Raw genomic sequence first — 21,621 nt, forward strand, 5'->3', positions numbered from 1 at the left:
GGACTATCAGGGAGCCTGGCCCTGTGTTTGCCACTGGTCTTCTCTCTCCCCTCGTAACTCCCCTCATTCCCTCTCCTTTTCTTTTCGCTTTCGCCAAGAAGAGTCTTGCCTCCTTGTCCTGCTTGACCAAACCCTAACCCCCGGGAACCCGGGGATCGTCGCCGAGGGATCGAGAACCGGCCATGGCGGAGGGCCTCGAGAACAAATTGGCCTATTTCCAGGCCATCACCGGCCTCGACGACCCCGATCTCTGCACCGAGATTCTCTCCGCCCACAACTGGGATCTCGAGCTCGCCATCTCCGCTTTCACCTCCTCCTCTATCAATCCCTACCCCAATTCCTCCTCCTCCGGCCCCGCCGCCGTCGGCGGCGTCGGCGACGGCGTCGGCGGCGGTGGTCCCAATCTGGCCGAGTCCTCCCTCGCCCGCCATGACTCCGGCGACCCCGACCCGCCCGGCCTCGCCTGGAAGCTCATCACCCTCCCCTTGTACGTCGTCTCCGGCGGCATCGGCCTTATCACTGGAGCCGTCGGCCTCGGCGTCTGGATCGCCGGCGGCATCGTCTCCCGCTCCCTCAACCTCCTTGGCCTCGCCGCCCCCCGTGGGCCCGAGGCCGACCGGTTGGTCCCCCTCTCAGCGTCCGCGGCCGAGGCCGCGGAGTTCGTCGCGGCGTTTGAGAGGGACTTTGGATCGGCCGGCGCTGGGGTTCGGTTCGTGGTGGAGGGTTTCATGGACGCCCTCCAGCGGTCGCAGCGGGAGTATAAGCTTTTGTTCGTGTACCTGCACTCGCCGGACCACCCGGACGTGCCGGCCTTCTGCTCGGGATGCCTGTGCTCGGCTCCGGTCGCGGCGTTTGTGAACGAGAACTTTGTGGCTTGGGGCGGGAGCATAAGGAGAACGGAAGGGTTCAAGATGAGCAACAGCCTCAAGGCATTTCTTTTCCCTTTCTGTGCTGTTGTCGTGCCCTCTACCAACCAGCGCATTGTGCTCCTTCAACAGGTACTTTCCTTTTCCTTGTTGGAAATTATGGAATTTGAAGATTGGTTTGCTTTGATCTTGCTAGATTTGTACATTTAAATTATCTTCCTTGATGCTCTGGACCACGAATTTGGTTGTATTTCCTTGGATTGTTACGTAGAGTGAAGAGGAGATGGCAGAATTTGATGAAAACAGGCACAACCATCAACTATGGGCAACATGAATTTGAGGGTTCTTCGACAAAATTGTTGGAATAGGTGTTTTGAACCACTTACACATAATGTAACATATGTGAGAAGCTCTGTATGTGTGAAATAATTTTTATGTTATGATCGTAGTGACTGTTCTACAACACTCGCCAGGATTTATGAATTATGATATAATTTTTATATTAAAAGGCAGTCAATATATTTGCAGAATGTTCATATTTACGTTCACTCTTGTATTGCTCTTCTAAATCCTTATAATGGTTCAGGCTTTTGTAGTTATTATGACATTTGTAATGGCTATGAGTGCATGTTTTAGACATTCTATTGGGGAATACTCTTTCTAGGTAACCTTTTCCACCACCTGTCAGCGTTGTGATGTCCCAAGGATTGGGGATCTAAATGGGTAGATATATTTTTCGTCTTTTAAAATTATACTTGCCACCATCTTGCAATTTTCTTACTAAATTTAATATCTACTTTTCTAGGGGTTTTTTGGTTATTATCTAAATATGGAAATGCGTACAATCTGGATGGATGCAGATTTATAAGGCTTTTATATCTACCCTCTGTATTATATGCAGGCCAAAGTAGTATAGAAATAAAAAAATAAATTGCTATGTATCCCAATTGTAGGAATTTCCTACAACTAGGGCTTTAGAGAATTTGAACTCAGTGTAGATTGGGTTAAGAAGAGGTTTAGGTTACTATTATTTTTGTTTAAAAGTGGTTTTAAGCCTTTCCATATAGGGTTTCATTAGAAAATAAATTTTACATTTTCAATAAGTGCTTACTGCTTAGTTATTCTTTTTAAAAATAAGCGAATTTTAGGATGACGGTTATAAATTAAAGAAAATGCTGAGGGATTGAACACTGTTACTGATATTTCTTCCACAGGTAGTTTGCCATGTGGATTGAAGGGATTGGTGCTTTCTATTGCAACCCCTTGAAGGATCGCACTAACTCATAGGTATTAACGATCCCTTCATGTTCCATGGTCCAGCTATATAGAGAATATTATTGGTAACACAATTGGGCACTGTAACATTACTCTCTGTTAATTATGCACCTAGTTTTTTTTTTTAACGTTCATTGTAGGTAATTTTTTGGTATTTTTTTCTGAGTTGGCAACATTCTTGTAGTTTGTTTAAGGGTCCATAAATAGATGTCCATAAAGAGCGACGAATTTCTTATGAGCTATGAAGGATTTTTCCTTGGATAATGCTTTGGGACGCTCATTCGCTGCACGTGAAAAGTTCCTTTGGCAGGAGTAAAGCTGTCTTGGCAACCTAATACTCCACCACCCCATGTGTATCACACCAATTCCTGCAAGTTACACAAGTCCTCTCATTCCACATGGTATAGTGAACTCTTTGTGTGCCTAAAACAGGCACCCATAGCATTATACTTTTTCCTCAAACCTTACCTCTCTTTTCTTTATACTTCTTATCCTCTTTTCCAACCTAATTTTTTACCCTCCTTTTACTCTCTTTCCCATAGGCTTGTTTGCCACTAAAGAAAAATATTCAGTCTGTGACAAAATGATTTAGCAAAATGGTCTCATGTGATATTGTTTTTATTTGGTGCAATGATCAAATATAAGAGTGTGAAGGAGCAATATGATTTGTTGCAGAGGATTTTAGAGTTGGTTTCTCATGCATCTAGGGTTAAAAGCTACTAATTGTTGATTGAGGATCATGCGATGCTAAACCATGGTTTAGACTTTAGACATGCCATTTTTCAACTCTTCTTGTCACAATTACAGTCAGAAATTTAGTCAGGGCCTCACCTATTGAAATGAGAGAGATTTGAATGATCCTTATAACTTTTAGTCAGCAAATGAAAGGAGTGGACAAACACAAGGAGAGGGTTGGCATAGGGCTTTTAAGGAGAAAACTTTGGAAGACTGTTTTTATCTGGGAAATAAAAGAAGAGTACTTTTATTAGTACAAGTGTTGATGCGTGCTTAGGGTTTTAAAGTGGGCTTGATTGTAATTACATTAATATTTCATATATCTGGAGTTTTTAATCTATTGCCTCTAATCTTTTTTTACTTTAAAGGTTGAGATAACAGAGATTTTGTTCATCTCGAACTTATTTTAAGATTTGAGATTTTTCTCCTCTAATCCTTTATCGTTGGTGCAATATTTGAATTTGGTTTCTTTGTGAAGCTAATGTTGAGTGGTGCTAAGGGGGATTCATCACAGAGAAAACCAGTTTTGTTTTCGTATTTTAAATATGGTGACAAACATGGATAACAAAAGAGATGCTTTATGGTTGAATTTGCCAGCGGTGTGAAAGGAATAGGCTTTGAATCTTGAGAATGAGAATGTAGGTATTGTTGTCTTTGGTAGTGGTATCGTAATATGAGGTTTGATTGACTTGATCATACTATTATAAAAATGTGACCGGATATCTGTAAGAACTCATAAAAGCTAAGTTAGGTAAATAATTTGAAAGTAATTTTGAATTTTGGAATATGCCATCAAGATTCCATTCCATTTTTCTGCATTACATATCCTTGACCAAAAAGGGAAGTCTCTTGAGCAATTTCCTTATGCACTCTCTCACTCCCCTACTCCACCCTCATATCACGAACATTAATATTACAATAAAAAAGATATGCTGCGTAATTGTAGGTGTCTAATCAAGGTTCCATACACTATTTTATCGTTAATATAGATAATTTTTATTTTGGCATGGGGCGGCTCGAGAATGAGCAGCATGGCATGTGCCGTGCAGGCTATTGGCTGTTGTGCCATTGACACTTCTTATCGTAAACATAAAGGCCTTCCTCTATTGTTATCAACTTGTCTTCGTAAATTTATAAACATAGATTACTCTCTTCTATTCCTTCCAAGTGTTGTACCCATCTATTAAGGTCACATAATATACAGCCCTTTTCTCTATACATCTTCTGTGTCTTGATTTTCTTTCATAGGTAAAGAGAAACAAAAGAGTTAAATCATAAAAAAAACATAATGTAGTTAATAGTTCACTTTGACAAATAGGTAAATGAATTATACCAAGTACATACTGCTTTTTTGATCACTTCCATCCATCAAACATTTTCTCATTTTTATTTTATTTTATTTGTACTTTATTTATTTATGTGTTTGATGTACTCTCTGTTATATTATCAGTTAATTCAATATTTTTTTACACTAAGTTTTTAATTCTTATGTTTATTTTTTTTTTCAATCATTTCCTCTGTTGTGCCTTGCACATGTCGGTTTGCTAGTAAACAGAAAAGGTAGTTTTGAATAACCCATCTAATGTTGTCAAAGATAAAATTGGAAATTTTTATTACTTACAAGACATTCACCCAAGAGGTGAATTATTTACACTAAACAACAGTTCTGAATATCAAGATAGTAGTATGCTGGTTTGCAATGTGTGTACAATTGTGTACTAAGTTCTGTAGTTGTGGAAGGCAAAAGTGAGTTTTACAGTTGTTTGCTAGTTGACTAGTAGTTTTTGGCAACAGCAAAACCTCTAGTGATTTGAGTAAAGGGAAGATTTCACCAAAGGATTTGCTGTTGCTGAAAACTTGTGCAGCAGTCAGGTATAGGACAGAATTTATGGTTAAAAACTCATGCAACAATCAAGTTCGCTAGAAAGTCCTCTCGTCATGGGTCATCAACAGATTATAAGTTTTATGATGAAGGAACCCTAAGTTTAAAAATTGTTTAAACTAAGTATTTGAAAAGTCATTATTTCAAGAAGAACTATGAACCTAATCTCTGATAGTTTGGTCTGGTATCGAAATATGTTATTTTCTTTGTCATGATTTTTCAGAGAGTTTCCCCATAAAAATAATTAGTCTCGGACTTGTAGGATGATACATTGTAGAGGCATATATTTTTCTGCTTGCTGAAGTTGTTGTTTGTTCTTGCTTGTGTTCAAATCCTGATCTGGTTGAGCTTGTTTTGGATTGAAAAACTCTGATTCCATGCCCAGTCTATTTATAATCATGTAGAAACAATGTAAACTCATACTGAACCCATTTTATTTTACATGAACCTGTACCCACCCATCAACCCATTTAAGGTTTCACTCATCAATCATACATATAACTAAAAAGTAAAGCAAAACATGATATGCGAAGATCACAAATAACAAAGTCAAATTTACTTTAAAGATATCATTATAATCCCGTTAAATTTAGGAACTTAGGATATATGGCAGTTACAAATGTATTAAGGATGAAATTAGCTAAAATGCAATCCCACATCCCAATACCCATGGCCTGCCCTATCCATCACTCTTTTCTTCAAGGGAACTGAACTACGTAGAACAATTAGAGATATAACTATGTCTGGTTTGAGAGATGGTAGCTTTGGCAAAGCCAGGTTTTTTGATCAAGGGGGGCAATAATAATAACTTATAATCATTTATATGTTAAAGTTAAAAAAAATCTAAATAGTTATTTGAAGTAGCCAAAAAAATGAAATTTTACTAAATATTTACTCATTGCAAGGATGGTCCAGGGTGGTTAGAGTCCAGAAACATATTAAGATCAGATGAGGTATTAGAACAATGGCAAGTTGCATGCTTGACGTCAAAAGAGGAGGAAGAAAATTTACCTTTCTATAGTTTCTGCTTCTGCTGCTTGAGAAATCTCATATGCCTATTCAAATGCAGATCTCTATATGGTTTTTTAATGTAAGAAACAAGCCCCATATTCTCTTTTACTTCTGAATTTGGAGGAGAATCTCCCATCAGGACATGGAGTAATGAGGAACATGGACTAGTAGGGCCATGAAAAATGGAGATTCAAGCTGTGAGCAGCAGACTTGGATTTCCCACTTAATCATTCTTAATATAGAAACTTCAATACACAGGTAGTTTCAAAAAAAAATACTTCTCTTTGGTAACTCACCACAAGATTTTACAAAGGTCAATCTTATCTAGATTCACTGTGCAATAGGCCATATATAAGCAAATCCCAAAGTTTTGAGTTTGGGGTAGGACTAGAAATGGGCTCGGGTCAACTCAAGGGCCATTAGACTGAGCCTAATTCGGGTCGGCCCAAGGGCTAGGCCAGAAAAAGTTCAGTCTGGGTTTGGACTTAAATGTAGAGCTCATTTATTTTTTCAGGCCGGGCTCTGGCATGTCATTGGCCCGACTTGGGCTCGGCCTGGGCCCGAACAAGGCCCGAAACAGAGCCCGAATTCAAGCCATGACATGCCTGAGGCCGAGCCCGATCAAGGCCCGAAATGGAGCCCGAATTTAGGCTCGGATCCATTCATTTTTGTATGCTGTTATTTGGAGAGAACGATGAGGAAGTAAAGAACAAATTATAATGAGTTTAGTTGAGAAGAATGTATCATGTATCATTTACTTGTATTATATGAGAGAGATCAGTTTTTGGCTAGCCCATTTACTTGTGAAGCAATAGTATGAAATATTAAAACTTCAATCAAGTTCGGGTGAGCTCTATTTTTTGCCCAAATGGATAATTCGGGCCGGTCTAATCGGGTTCCAGTCGGGCTTGGGCTTGGATTATCCACAAATTTTGGGTCTAAGCCTAGCCTAAAGCCTAAAAAAATTTCGGTTTTAGTTCAAGTAGGGGCATGGCCTAGCCTAGCCCGACCAACTTCCAGCCCTAGTTATTTATTTTTATTTTTTTTTTGGGGGTGGGACCACCCCTACTTATCTCCCCTGGCTCTACTCGTGGATATTAGGTCCCCAACCAGTTCACTCCTCAAGACCCATCAGGTTGAGGGGGCTCAACTCGAACATACCCTTTATGATCAGGTTGGACCTAGAACCTACCTGGCTTTAGAAAACCCCACCCAAACTCATTTACTTTAGGTGGGTTGTTGGCACAGGTTAGATTTTGCCACCCCTAACTCTAATGGAGCATGGACATTTAAATTTTTGACTTACAGGTTGGATGGTAATATTCCTACCATGGTTTATGTGTACTTTTGACAGCTTATTGATAGAAATCCCCCCTCCCCCTTCCAAAAAAGTGCTTTAACTAGGATAACATCCAGCTTATGTTGCAAGCTATGGTGCCCAGTCTTGGCAACTTGGTCTGATGTATTTGTGTTGACAAGATACATCATGAATACTGATGTAGGATCCATGTTTGACATGCCAATATAACCCTCAAATGCATTTGGAATTTTTTCAAAAGGAGATGAAAAAAAGGAGTTTATCACCAAACATAAGAAAATAATAAAAAAATCAGATGATTCACCTCAGAGAGAGAGAGAGAGAGAGAGAGAGAGAGAGAGAGAGAGAGAAGCAGATAATTCAAACAACTGGATTAAGAATTTACCTTTGTTTTATCCTTTGTTTTTATCCTAACTAATTTCTTCGTGAATCATGTACTTGTCATTCTAGATGATTTCTTCTTTCTGGATTGCCACCAGATTTTTCTTGTTCTTGGCTTGTCATAACAATTAGAAGAGAAGTAGCATGGACAAAATTTCACCTAAACAAGTAAGATCATTGTTTTGTAACTTTTATTGGTGCTTCCACAGGTGCAGCAGTATAGTTGCGAATGGTTTAGATATCAGCTGTCAGACTTTTTTGGGAATTCTTTTGTTAGCTAAGTATTCCCCTAACCGGGAATATCCTTAGTTAGAAAGAGAAAAGAGTTCCTATCAACCCTATATTAGCCATACGTCATAACCTGTCTACCGTCACTGCGATGTTGAAAAGGAAGCTGCTCCTTTATACAAAAGAATTGGGTTCCCATACAAAAGCAACTGATTACTTTTATTTTCATCTTGTTTTCTATAATTTATAATAAACACTGGAACGAAATATCTTTTCAGATACTGTATTTTTCTTGATACATTATTTCCTTCATCTGTCTAAATTTTTCTCCCTCATCAGCTTGCCCTAGTAATTTGTATATGCCATATATGTCCTGACTTTTTAATCTCTTCATCAGCCATGCCCTCCAAACTTTATAAAATGCTGCAGATGTCCTAAGTGAAGGCTTTAAAAGATATGACTCCCATTTAGATAAAGACATTTATGATAATTGTTCTATAAAGGAATTGTGAGTGACCTTTTCAACTGATTGTTCAATTATGCTATGTATGTGCACATGCACATAATGACTTCTTGGATGTTCACCTTTGGTTATTGTTTCTGACTTTCCGTAGTATGTGTTTCACGCATACTATTTCTTGTACAACATGTCTGCATGCCCGCACTCGATTTTTTGGGTCCATTGGGGCCAAGTCCTTGGATCATAAATGTGAGGATTGATGGATCTCACTCCTAGGGTGATGTCCTCACCTGACACCAATACCTGAATCCATGTAGCATAAGTTGCCAGTATGAAATAATGGGAGGTAGTTGCTAGTGCAACAAAAGTTATGCAGTATGCTTGTGTTACAAAATCATGAAAAGCAAAGAGAGAGAGAGGCATACAAACTTGAGGTTCATATAATTGGGAATCTGTTATTGAAGATACATGTTTCCTAAAGGTGTTAGCTTTGAATCAGAGGATTGTGATCTGGTTGGCAATTACAGCAAAGACGGAGCGGACCAAGAACCAAATGATAGCATATCTAGTGGAAGCTGGTCTATTTTTTTTCACTTGAGAAACATCACCTAAAAAGAATTGTATTGTTCGTATGTTCAAATCATATTCCCTTTAGGTACTTATTGACATAATATATATTCTTTTGTAATTTACTAATTGTTAATGTACCTTTTAATTTACTGCATTCCCTGCCCTAACACACACACACAAAAAAAAAAAACAAAGGTGTCCAACTTTGCTCTTGGCTAATTGAGACCTGTACAAATGACTATATCGGGGATATTGGATCAGGCAGTTGAATGGACTGATTCATCATGTTACTGGAGTTAGCCAGGTATGCATTACACAGGTTTATTATTCTGAAATTACAAAATGCTTTTTGTGTAGATGAATTTGAGGTTGCAGGGATTAAGAAGATTATATATGGAAAAGAATCTTCAGTAAACGTTGTTTAGGATGCTAATCTTGTCGATTGAGGTATGTATACAAGATAAAAGATTTTGAGAAGTTGGATGAACCCGTTATCATGTGCATAAGTATGCGATAAATGTTTCATTTGGCGGCATACTTTTCCCTGAAGATTTTCCCTATATTATTTACTTTACCTAATATTGCTGGTCTATGTTGCTGATTTTGCAGCACAAATGAATAGCATTGCGATGCCAAGTTGCCATTGCTAATGTTGTGTTTAGAAGCAAAGGAAGGTATAAGCAAAGAGTTTACTGTTTAAATATTTTTCCTATCAATATTTGATACAACTGAACTCAACTCAGCTAAGCCTTAGTATCAAAGTAGTTGGGTCGGCTGCATGGATCGTTTTCCTCGATTCCACTTAGTTTAGGGCCATATTTTCTATTAAATGTTTAGATATCAAGTGCTTCCTTACTAGCTCATCCCATCTGATTTTTCCATCAATATTTGATGCTGGAATTTATTATGATGTTCACAAGAGGATTGAAAATCAAAAAAATTTCATTGTGGTGCTTCGAAAGGCTTAAAGTAAGGTTTGAAGCTCTGCCTTAGAGGTAAGACATAATAAGCTTTCAAAAATTACAGATGATGTCTGGTTCTTGGTGTTATTCTTATAGGTTTCTCCCCACCATCATGCACTTTTCCAAGTGTTAGTGATATGGAGCCTAAGCTTAGGGTTTGGTTTGTTAAATCTTCAGACTTAAGGGTTTTTTAAATCTTCAGACTTAAGAAAAAGAAAAATGAGGAAAGGAGTTGAGCTAGACAATTTATTTAGTTTTTCTACAGTTATTTTTTTCTTTAGTTTTATAGTACAAAACAGATCACTTCTTTGCTTTGTTTGAGGTGTACGCTTATAAGAAGCATAAGCCATGAACAGGGGCTCTGATATGGATGCCTCTGGACCTTCTTTCCTTGCCTCGTTGTAAGTTTTATCAAGTTTCGGACATGTTTCTATAACATGGTTTGATTAAAAGATATGCTTTTTTCGTATGATTAACTTTTTGAAAGAACTTGTAATATAATGATCTTTAACAAAACGATGGATGCTACCATCTAAGGTGACAGTGACAAATTAAATTGTAAATGAGACCTACTATAACGATTCAGTAAAATGGGGAATTTTACTGGGTTGAGTTAAAAGGATCTTGTTCCTTTGTTTAGAATTATCTTCTTGTATTGAAGGCCAAGGGCCTAACCAGAAGGTGGAAGCACATTTTTCATATTACCTGGTGGACGTTATGGTTTGAAGGCAATAGGATAATTGGGGTCAGCTGGGGTGAGTGCTCGTCACTACCTAGCTGCAAAATACCTTTCTAGTTATGGAAGGTCCTCAAGAGGAATATCATATATTCGTAATTATATTTAAGTGATGTTACTATCGCTATTATTTTAGTAAGTTTCACTTATCATGGGGTACAGAAATCATATACTTTAGTAGATAGAAAGTAGTCACACATCCTGACTGGATGAGATCATCATTCAGCTTCTTTGATGTGATCATCAAACTAGTGATTGGATGCAGTATTTTGATTTCTTTCCTTTTCTGGCTTTATTATTGATGCTCGTAAGATGTTTCCTTTAAGTTTGGCTGGTGGACTAGTTTGCATTGCATGTAATATACGTCTACATGATAGGTGATTCTCAACCAAGTTGATGATATTGAAAATAAATTCGTATTGCACAATCTATTTTAGTGATTTTCATAAAAAAGTTGTAAGCGCTGCATCTTTGCCTGTTATGCATAACAAAATTCCATACTTCTATGCTAATAACTTTTTCCTCCCCAAAAACAAGATCGTCTCATATCTTATGTTATTCAGATTGAGGGACCCATGTCTTCTGAAGAAATGCTTGCAATCCTTCAGCGAGTTGTAGAAGAGTGTACACAATCTCTGGTTGCAGCAAGGCTTGAGGCAGAAGAAAGGAGAAACAACCAGCGTCTGAGAGAGGAGCAAGATGCTGCATATAGAGCAGCACTTGAAGCTGATCAAGTATTTTGTTTTTCCAGATTTAACCTTTTAAATTTTGTTTATTGTGTTTGTTTGTCCAGATCGCTAACATCCTAAATTGGATGAACCTGTCTGGTAAATTAGGCTAGAGAGCATCAGAGAAAAGAAGAACAAGAGAGGTTGGAAAGAGAAGCTGCAGAAGCTGAGAGGAAGCGTAAGGAGGAAGAAGAAACTCGGGAAAGAGCAGCTCGTGAAGCTGCTGAAAAAGAAGCTGCTTTAGCTAGAAGGCGGCAAGAGAAAGCAATGTCACTGGGTGTTGAGCCTGAAAAAGGGCTGGATGTTACGCAAGTAAGCCTTTTTATATATTTTTTGTTCATTCTTATGCTTTCATTGACTAATTGAAATCTTGATCTTCCTCAAATTTGGGTAAGTTTAGCAATGATAACTTATTAAATTCCTATCTACCTGAAAAGAAAAAAAACCAGGACGTCTCTTATCTTCTGTAATGGATTTATCTCAAGCTGATATGTTCTTTAAGTATCTGCCAATATAACTATTAGTCCATGCTTGTTTTATTTTGTACATATACATACAGACACACACACACACACACACACACAGACACACAGACACACAGACACACATACATACACACATGCATACATCCACACAGACACACATACATACATACACACATGCATACATCCACACATACACACATGCATACATCCACACATACACACATACACACACACATACATACATACACACATACACACACACATACATACACACACACATACACACACACACACACATACGTACACACACACATATGTATGTGTGTGTGTGTGTATGTATGTATGTGTGTGTGTGTGTGTGTGTGTGTATGTATGTGTGTGTATGTATGTATGTGTGTGTATGTGTGTGTATGTGTATGTATGTATGTATGTATGTATGTATGTATATGTACAAAATAAAACAAGCATATATATATATATATTATGTGTGTGTGTATAAGTGCTTGCAAATTCTTTGTAATTTTGCTCTATGCTTTTACAGATTTCATTCTTTATAAATTAAATTATAGGTGTTATGCTCATGCGACTGTTACCTTTTTTTTATTGATCAATCCATGATAATCAAAGTAAAAAAAAGTAGTTTACGGTGAAAAAGTGAAAATGTAAAGATAAACCCTGATGCTTAGGGCTTATCAAAGTGCTACAGAACATCATATTTGGGTAGTTTAGTTGACTTGATTTCACCTCTAATAAAGTAAATGCTAATTTTCTTCTGCACATAATTACATTAAAATAAAAGTATTATATTATTTCTGGTGGCTGAGTTGTAAAAGAGAGAAATCTGATATCATTGTTAATATCCATAATTATGCTTGCTTCATGCAGGCCTCAAATGAGATTTTGTTGCTCGTAAGTAGCCAATGGTCATGTATGTTGACGAAATATATTGCTAGCTAAATAGCAATGCTTGTTGTTTTGGTGCTGATTATCACCTCTCCTTTTTTCCCCTCCTTTTTTGACAGAAATGGGAGAACCTGCCAGTGGAATTGCCCAGGAATCAGTGCCTAGGGCAGACTCTCACAAGGTTCAAACTCAGAACCTCTGCCACTTGGAGGGCTATTAGGCTATTACCCAGTTAGCTAGTTGTCAATTAAAAGGCAAAGCATAAAGAAATTTAATTATGTTTTCATGCCATTGGTGGTAATAACCTGGAAAATGGTATTTGTTATAAAAGTTGTCATCGGATACTAAATTAGGTAAATGTACTAGTATACCCAATGATTTTAACGAGACCGTTGATCAGCCCAAAAATATGACTGAGTTGTGGGTCACCGGTTCTACTGTTAGGTTAACTAGGAACAAACTGTGACATCATAATGACGTTATAAATTATAAAATGATTAGTTATAAGAATAAATATATATATATATAAAGTACCTAAATTATTTTGATTTTTTTCAAAAAAAAGCATTTCCTACTAAAAAAATTCAGCACTGTATTTCGAAAGATTGCAGAGCAATGATGTACATGTTCATAATAATTTCACATTATTCAAGTTTCCATCAAATAACAACTAACAAACTAAGTTAAAAATATATAATAACAATTCAACTAAGTAAAAACATGGCCTGATAATATCATGAATTCAGATATACGCTTTATGGACCAATCATACTCTTTAAAGGTAAAGTAACGAAATTATGCAATTATTTTTCATATTTACATCCCTAGTTAAGTAATGAAGGTTTTCTCTAAACAGGTTTGACGGCATTTTCTCAAAAAAGAACATAAATATAGAAATTCAGGAAGAAATATACCAATTTGGACTGATTAAAATACTAATAAATTTATTATAAAAATCTAATGAATTTGTTCCTTGAGCTAGTCCTTTCCACATAACAACATGGGGAAATTGAACCCCTTGCATTCCCGTATATTCCACTCTTGCTCGTTCTTCCCTCCTTATCTAAAGTTCCGAAAGAAAGGTAACCTAATCAAATCTTTTTACACAAACATCTAAAAATCCTCTTAAGAAAAATCTCAAGTTGTAATGTTATCTGCCCTCTTGGATGCCCAAGATCCATCTTTGTTGTCTTGCTGCCCGGACTAGGTTTACTTAAGAAGTCAAGTGGTTGGGGGTGGGAGCACATCAGGTCTTGGAGGTTGTCGAATGGTGCTTAAGACCGTGGATGGAGGCCTGGAGCTGTTGGAGGCTGGAGGGAGAAGGTGGGGCTGGAGAGAGGGGGGGTGGAGAGAAGGGGGGGTGGAGAGAGAGAAAGGATGGTACCTGAAGGCTGCTGTTGTGGAACCATGTCAGCCATGTGTGGAGAGTCAAGGGAGAGAAGGGATTCTGATTCACTTCAGAAAAATACTAATCTTCTGAACCAATGGTTCAGTCTGAAAAGATTCTAAAACCAGCCAGCTTCATAAACCCAGGATGGTTCAAATGGTTCACCTGTTTAGCCATCGGTTTGAGCAGTTTTTGATTAAAAGGGCAGTTTTTCCTTAAAACAGTTTCAGTGCTCGATCCAGAATGTAGACCTGAGTAGCTGACAGTTTAACCGGCTCAACTGGCTGGTCTAGTCTGGTTTTAAAACATGAGATATACCAGCAAATGAACGGAATATAACTTTAACCTCCAGAGGGAGCTTGTGCCGTATTTGAATTGCTGATACATTCTGTGCCTACTGGATCGGCATGGTATAGTGGTGCCAACCACTCTATTTGGTTTACCGGTCTTTTCTGGTTCTTTGTTCTTTGTTTGGCCTACTAGTTGAAATGTATGGATAACGGATAAGGGATAAGTAATGCTCATAATAGCCACACAGGCATGTTTTCCTTCTTTTTCCTTTCTTGATGAAAGGTGGGTGGGGTGGGAGGGAGGCTATATGAGCTTGTTTTGGCCGATATTTGAATGTTGATCTCTAGATCGGATAAATTAGTGATACAAAGTGGCTATTCTACTATGATCAAAGGTATTTAAATTATCATTCTATCTTTTGAAGACATTTAGGAATCTTTGGTTGAAGAGGACATAGCTATTTCCAAATGAACACTACCATTTATTGTGATTGTTGTTTGTGTGCATGCGTGTGTATATATGTATATGTATCTAACATATATATATATATATGTGTGTGTGTGTGTGTGTGTGTGTGTGTGTGTGTGTGTGTGTATCTAATATATATATATATGTGTGTGTGTGTGTGTGTGTGTGTGTGTATGTATCTAATATATATATATATATATATATGTGTGTGTGTGTGTGTGTGTGTGTGTGTGTATGTATCTAATATATATATATATATATATGTGTGTGCATGCATGTGTATATATGTATATGTATCTAATATATGTATGTATGTATGTACCTAAGCAGGTCAGTTTTCTAAACAGACGCATATCCCTCCCGCCCCCCTAATGTGTAAAAATAGTTCTACAGAATTTGTTTATTTGATTAATTACTTGATATGCATTGCTTAAGTTGAATATCAATCAATTGTGTGTATGGGGATAATTTATGATTTTGAATAGGAGGTTACTTTAAGTTATGCTACTTGTTTAAATTTTATGCATATACACTAGTGAATAATTTAAAAATAATCTAAGTTGTAGAACAAGGTTTAAAGCAGTCTCTCGATTATCAAAGCATACTAGATGCATGTCTGTTAGTGTGACTCTGCATATCTTCTTGTACTAATGGATGGCAAGTATCATTCGTACATATCCTTATCGTTTATAGTTCTATCATTTGTCAAATCATTAATTATTTTTCTTGTGAATGCAATAGCAAAGTTGTTTCTGCATAACAAAGTTGTTACCACTAACCTGTATGGCTAAGAACTTGAAACCATGCAATATACCTGGCAAATAACAACTAATACAGTCCGCTTTATGATGCTAGGTTAACATAGTTCAAAGCTATGCTGTTTTTTTGGAAAAAATAGAGCTCAGATGCAAGTATAAATTAAGTTTAAGTTGGTCTAAGTTTACTGTATTTAAGTCTGCCAAACCGTGTATTTTTACTTGAACTGATGGGCTGGTTGTAGGTTACCTATATGTTAAAATTGATCCCAATTATGACTTCTTGGGATAATCACCTGCCGCCCTCCCCTCTCTCTCTCTCACTTGCTCACTCGTTGTTGTGTTTGTTCTTTATCCTTGTGTTATTTATCTTATATATATTTGAGGGAACCTGTATTTTTTTTTTTTTTTTTTTTTTTTGGTGTATCCTGAGGGAAGTTGTGTCAAGAGTTCTACCGTTAGGATCTTGAGTCCTCATCATTAGGATGTAATCCAGGTTATCGACAAGTAATATTTCACTTTTGTGCCTTTCAATTGAAGTACTTCGCTTTTATATGTTATGATTTTAGTAACTATTATGTAGACTGTGGAATTTACATTCTTGAGAACTATTGAGGACTGCCTTGTGTAATCCTGAACTATGATTGGAAGAAGTGGAGTTACAATAAGTAAAATATTTTTTTCCAATTACCAGAAAATCCAAATCTACATTCAGTACTTATGCTCAAAAAAAAAGTCACTGTTGTCTGTGTTTAGGACATTTCCTTTTTGGCGTTTCTTTTGTCTCAAATTTCAACATTGCTCTGGTATCGGTAGCATTTTTAAAATCTATTTCATTAGTATTATGATTAATGGTTATAACTTTTTACATTGCAAATTTTACATGTTAACACTTGAAACTGGTGCAAACGTTGAAATTGCTATCAGGTCCTTGTCCGATTTCCTTCTGGAGAGCGCAAGGAAAGAAAGTTCCACAGTTCAGCTACGGTCAGCTCCCTCTATGACTATGTTGATTCGTTGGATTGCTTAAAAGCTGAGAAATACACCCTGGTTTCAAACTTCCCCCGCATCTCATATGGTCCAGAAAAGCATTCCCTGACATTAAAAGAAGCAGGTTTGCATCCACAAGCAAGCTTATTTGTTGAGGTGGACTCATGAATCATGATCTGAATTATCAAGGGATGATGTCCTGGTGGTTAAACATGAAAATTTGATCCCCAATGTAGATATTTCTTTTACTAACTTTTAATACAAGGAAAGTAGAGGAAAGTACGTTACCGTGTGAGCATTTCCCTTATATACTGCCCTCTGTACCTTTAGGTTATCATGACAATACATTATAATACTTTGGTGAAGATCAGTTCGCTCGGTTCGCTTGGAGTACCTAGGATCACATTCTCAGTTTGGTCGGCAGTGAATTAATAACATAAAATTGACATTTCGTAGAGGCAGCTTCTCTTGCTCTATTTTGCTCCTGTCAAATCTTGGTAATGGTACATTACACTTTGAGAAATATCATCTTATAAGAAAATTTGATTTCAGAGTGGCTATTCAGAAGAGTTGACTGTTTTAATTTAGTGTAACATCCTAACCTGTTGTATTAGATTACTATTGATCGCACTTGAGAATCAAGAACAGATTTATGTTTTAATTACGATTTATTATTTATCTTCAACTTTCTTTCTTTATGAATCGAATTCTCTTGCACATGATGAAAAATATTTGAAATCCAGGCAAAACAGTGGTGGATGGCTGCCCACCAATCCCAGGCTTATCCTTGTCCTTACATGATTTTTGGACTCGGCCGCCTGCCTTGTAATATTACTGTCGCTTTGCACTCTGCCATGTACATGGAACAGCTGGTGAGCGGCGACCAGTTCTTTGGCACATGAAACAGAATGCAAGTACAGCTGGTCCAAATGCATGCCCCCCCTTATTATTATTCTTTTCTTCTCTCTTTTCAGGGGAAAGGCACGCCTCCTGTAATGAACTAGGTTTTCGGTTGCACGTCGTGGACAGGGTATGGCGGCTGGTCCCCTGGCCTTTTGAGAAAAAGCTCCAGAAAAGCTCATGTTACCAACATCGCCTTCCCGAGGCAAGTATATATGCTTGGTTCTTTTCAAGAACCACTAGAAAGACAGGTTTCCAAGTCTTGAATGAAATATGTGCACCTACAATTCAAGTATTGGATTTATTTGATGCCAAACATATGAACACTAACACCAAAGGACCATTTCTATCAGTATTGTCAATGCTTACATAATTTAAAGAGTTGAATAGATCAATATTCATATCTGGCCTCATTTGATATAGACTAGTATCCTCTAACAGTTTGTCATAAACTACGGCAATGACTGGGTCTGAAAAATGTGTAGGGTAACGTCGCGTACGGTAATCATAACTACCAGCATTTACCAGCAACTCCTGTTAACCCCTGGGTGCCTGCAGACACGAAAATGGGCAAGAAGTGAGTTTCTGCTGGGATCTTGCAAATTGACAGTTCTACGGAGCATCACGTCTTATTCTGCTGGGAGCTTGCAAGTTTCATTCTCTGGGCTACAAATGCACATACTTCCAGCGAAACAAATAAATGAATACACGATACTGAGAAGCTGATACTAGGATAAATTGATGCTCCATTTGTACACCTTCACATCAAGATCTGAAGAGTTTTCAAGTGCCTGTGCTAGCTCTTGTGCACAATGACGGTCCTTGGCGAGTAGCAATGCGAAACCACCTCCACCCGCACCCACCAGCTTGTAGCCACTGCAGTAGGGTTCGGCAAAGGCAAAGAGCTTGTCCACAAACTCATTGCTGCAGAAAGGGTCCAATTCCTGGTGCAGCCTCCAAGCCTCCAGCATTATGTCACCCAGTTCATCTATCTCACCATTCATCAGAGCTTCCCTCCCAATCTTGGACAATTCTACAAGACGCTTGATGCTGGATATTAACAGATTATCTCTGCGGAGATACCGAGCTACCACCTTCTGCAAAACTTGGTGAGCAAGCCTCACCTGCATATTGGCTCAACGGATTGTGATAAAAAGAACATTATACGTCAGGTGAAATATTGCTGTTCGACCAACTTTGGTGAAAGAAAAATTATAAAGAAGTGAAACAGAAAAAATCTGCGATAAATATAAAGACTACACAATATCTATATACCCATTTTCTTTTAGACGTGTTAAGATATTATGACAAAAATAAATTTCAAGATTATAGGAGAAACCTACCAGATCAAAGGAGAGTTAGTGGAATACCGAAATGCTTCTATGGAAATCCATGCAATCACCACCCCATCTCCACCACATTACCATTTCATTAAAATGTTTACAGTTGGAGTTTCACATTTGTCAGAATAAGATCAACAAGCTATACTTTGTTCTCAAACTACTAATTTTTCTCCCCATCTAAATCCACCAGAACGTAACACAAGAATGCAATTTTGACAGAAGCGTGCAAAACTTGTGCATGCACATACATGATGTGGGTGGATGCCCAAATAAAGCATGTACTGTTCCTCCCCTGATTTATAATACAAAGAGGTATCTAACCTTAATCTATGACGCCACACTGTTATTATAAATAGTATACTTTTGATTGTGACTGCGAATCTAATAAAGCTGACATCCTAAAACTCATCATCATTAGTATATACATAAACATCAGACTAATTGATACATATATGTATCCCAACACAAAGCCAATTTTCCTAACATTGTAAAGTATATATGGTGCCATCTGATTTGAAAATTCACACCATTAACCATGATCTACAACATTGAAAATACCAGCAACCAGAAATTTGTAGCCTTTTTTTTTTTTGATACATCAAGTAATTGACAAATTTTAATAACCACCTAATCTGATTTAAGCATGACTATATGTACTTTAACACACATACATCATGAATAATAATGAAGATTTTTGTCAGCCACCATGAATCACAATACACCTGCTTTATTGTTGCCATTCATTTGGCATACACTTGGTGCTTCAGTAACAAAACACCAACTATTTGGCTTTTCTTTCATGGCAAAGTTTTCCCGTCCAATCAGATTGGATGCGGAACCCTACTCCAACCACTTTGACCAACCAATTCATTCTAAGGACTACCTTACAAATGTTATATATCCTTATACCACACACCTGGCATTAAGTTTTAAGCTGTTGACGTGCAACAAAAATGATGCCTATATTAGCTTTAAGATTGGTGCATCTTCCATAGTTATCATTCTATTGGAATACCACTCATAGTTATCAGTCTATTGGAATGCAACCTCATAACAACTAATGTCGATGCACATCAACAGCCATTAAGTAATTGATTTTATTGCAGCAGAATTAACTTGAAGAACGTAATCTAGCTCCACTACTACACTACCAATAGACAGAGACTGTTGTGATCAACAGATCTGAGGGCAAGACTTGTAGGATAAAATTTAAAGATGGGGTAGCAGAATATAACTCTAGACCATCGAACAAAACCCAAAAGCATCTGTCGCCCACAAATAGGGCTGAAAGCGGATCAGATTGTATCCAACATATCCCTTTCTGTATCCGATTCGGGTCGGATTCGGATACTTTTTTTTGGTCCAATCGGATCCAGATAGTTAGTTCAAAAATCTCCTTGATACAGATACGGATGCAGATGCCCCTGATTTTTCTAGATCCGGATCCGGATATCCATATAACAAGAAAACCAATGAAGTGATTAACCAAACATAAACTAAAAGAAAAATCCGGATATCGGATGACTGCCACTTAAGACAGTAACCCAAATATAGTATACTTGATTCGAATAAAATCCTTCAAATCACCCCGTATGCCTGAAAGGCTCAAACCTCTCGTTCGTCCGTTTCGTCCCTCTTTCCTCTTCGTCATCTTTAAGCAACTAAGATTTCAAAGGTTTCATCCACTTCCTAGTTTCCACCCAGAGATTGCAACCAGCGATGGCCTTGAGATGCCTTGGAGGCACCATAGATACCGTCTACTTTAGTGACGAGCAACTTTGAGCAGTATCCTCTACGAAATTGTTAGTTTTTATTATTAATGAATGCTTATTAAAATTATATTTTTTTAATTGAACCTTTTCTTTATGATCATATCTTTATTGCTAGTTTTCATCATTGAATTTTGCTCAAAATTTGATTAATATCCAAAAAAATATTCGATTTATATCTGTATTCAGATTAAAAATATATAGATATGTTTAATATCTGATTCATATCTGTATCAATTCATAACAAATATGGATACGCTTAATATCCGATTCATATCCGTATCCATTTAGAACAAATATAGATATTAATTTTGATATCTATTTAATATCTTTATCCATATTCGTTGAAAAATATGGATACAAATATGGAGATATCAATATCCAATCCGTTTTCAGCCCTACCCACAAACCAAAAATAACGTCCACAGCCCCTAACCAATGAATCAAGTTGTCCCAAGATGGACGATGCAAATAGAGCTAGTGCTCTAAAATGAGTTGTAAGCAATAAAACTTTAGAACTAAAAAACAGACACTGATTTAGGCATCCTAAACATATAAAAACCAAAATCCAACTTGTCACAGATTGATGCACAGGCAAGAGGCCTTCAAAAGACAATTTTTGCTCTAGGAATTTTGGAAATTCTAAATCACATCAGTAGCATAGATTTTCATTTTGCAGCCCAATCTGTTAATTCAAGTTAATGTCCAATATCTTATGTGGATTATTGAAAGTTATGGGCTTGTTTGGCATCGCCGCCAGTTTCCGGTTTTGGGTTTCATTTCTGAGAACATGGAAACCAAGACTAGGAACTCATTTGGTTACCTGCTTTTGGATTTTTTGGAAATGCTTTACCAAATTTATGAAAGAAGTGAAAGTCCTTAGGACAATGGGTGGCATTTTCCTGAAAAAACCAGTTTCCACTTATTTAGAAAAATGGAACCATCCATAACCACCACTGCCGCCTCCATCGCCATTGCCTCCACCATTACTGTTAGCCCCAGCCAGCAGTCGCCGCCACTCAGCTGGCCGTCCGCTACCACCACAGCCCAAGTGACTACGAAACAAGTTTTGGGTTTTGATTTTCGAGAAAAAGGAAATGGTTTTGGTTTTCATGAAAAATAAAATCTGGAAGTGATGCCAAATGGAACCTATATTGTGAGCAGTTTCTGTAATTAAG

General features: G+C 37.4%; 2 protein-coding genes across 10 annotated transcripts in view; one reads left to right on the plus strand and one right to left on the minus strand.

Annotated features, from left to right (window-relative positions):
• LOC103719463 (plant UBX domain-containing protein 10-like) lies at nt 1-18,585 on the plus strand. Of its 6 annotated transcripts, XR_015976436.1 has the most exons (7): nt 24-998; nt 10,988-11,158; nt 11,261-11,464; nt 16,369-16,555; nt 17,175-17,303; nt 17,406-17,536; nt 17,817-18,585. XR_015976436.1 is itself a non-coding variant. In XM_039121845.2 (6 exons), exons 1-6 carry the CDS (start codon nt 183-185, stop codon nt 17,910-17,912), a joined length of 1,605 nt encoding a protein of 534 aa, XP_038977773.2. In that variant the 5' UTR covers nt 24-182; the 3' UTR covers nt 17,913-18,585. The 6 variants fall into 6 exon arrangements, 3 of the variants coding, with proteins under 3 accessions (XP_008806938.3, XP_038977773.2, XP_008806940.3); XR_015976437.1 differs by lacking the exons at nt 17,175-17,303; nt 17,817-18,585 and adding an exon at nt 12,660-12,721; XR_005509694.2 differs by lacking the exons at nt 17,406-17,536; nt 17,817-18,585 and adding an exon at nt 12,660-12,721 and having other exon boundaries at nt 17,175-17,302.
• The window catches only part of FKGP (L-fucokinase/GDP-L-fucose pyrophosphorylase), a 15,233-nt gene continuing 11,205 nt past the window's right edge, over nt 17,594-21,621 (minus strand). For all 4 annotated transcript variants that reach the window (XM_088718565.1, XM_039121841.2, XM_088718566.1 and 1 more), the window contains one exon: nt 17,594-18,455. In XM_088718565.1, the coding sequence (XP_088574691.1) occupies nt 18,060-18,455 (396 nt within the window). In that variant the 3' untranslated portion in view covers nt 17,594-18,059. The remainder of the gene's footprint in view (nt 18,456-21,621) is intronic.

This window comes from Phoenix dactylifera, chromosome 3 (genome assembly GCF_051530095.1).
Source record: "Phoenix dactylifera cultivar Ajwa chromosome 3, Ajwa_hap1_PhDact_Kaust_v1.1, whole genome shotgun sequence".
NCBI classification, from domain to species: domain Eukaryota; kingdom Viridiplantae; phylum Streptophyta; class Magnoliopsida; order Arecales; family Arecaceae; genus Phoenix; species Phoenix dactylifera.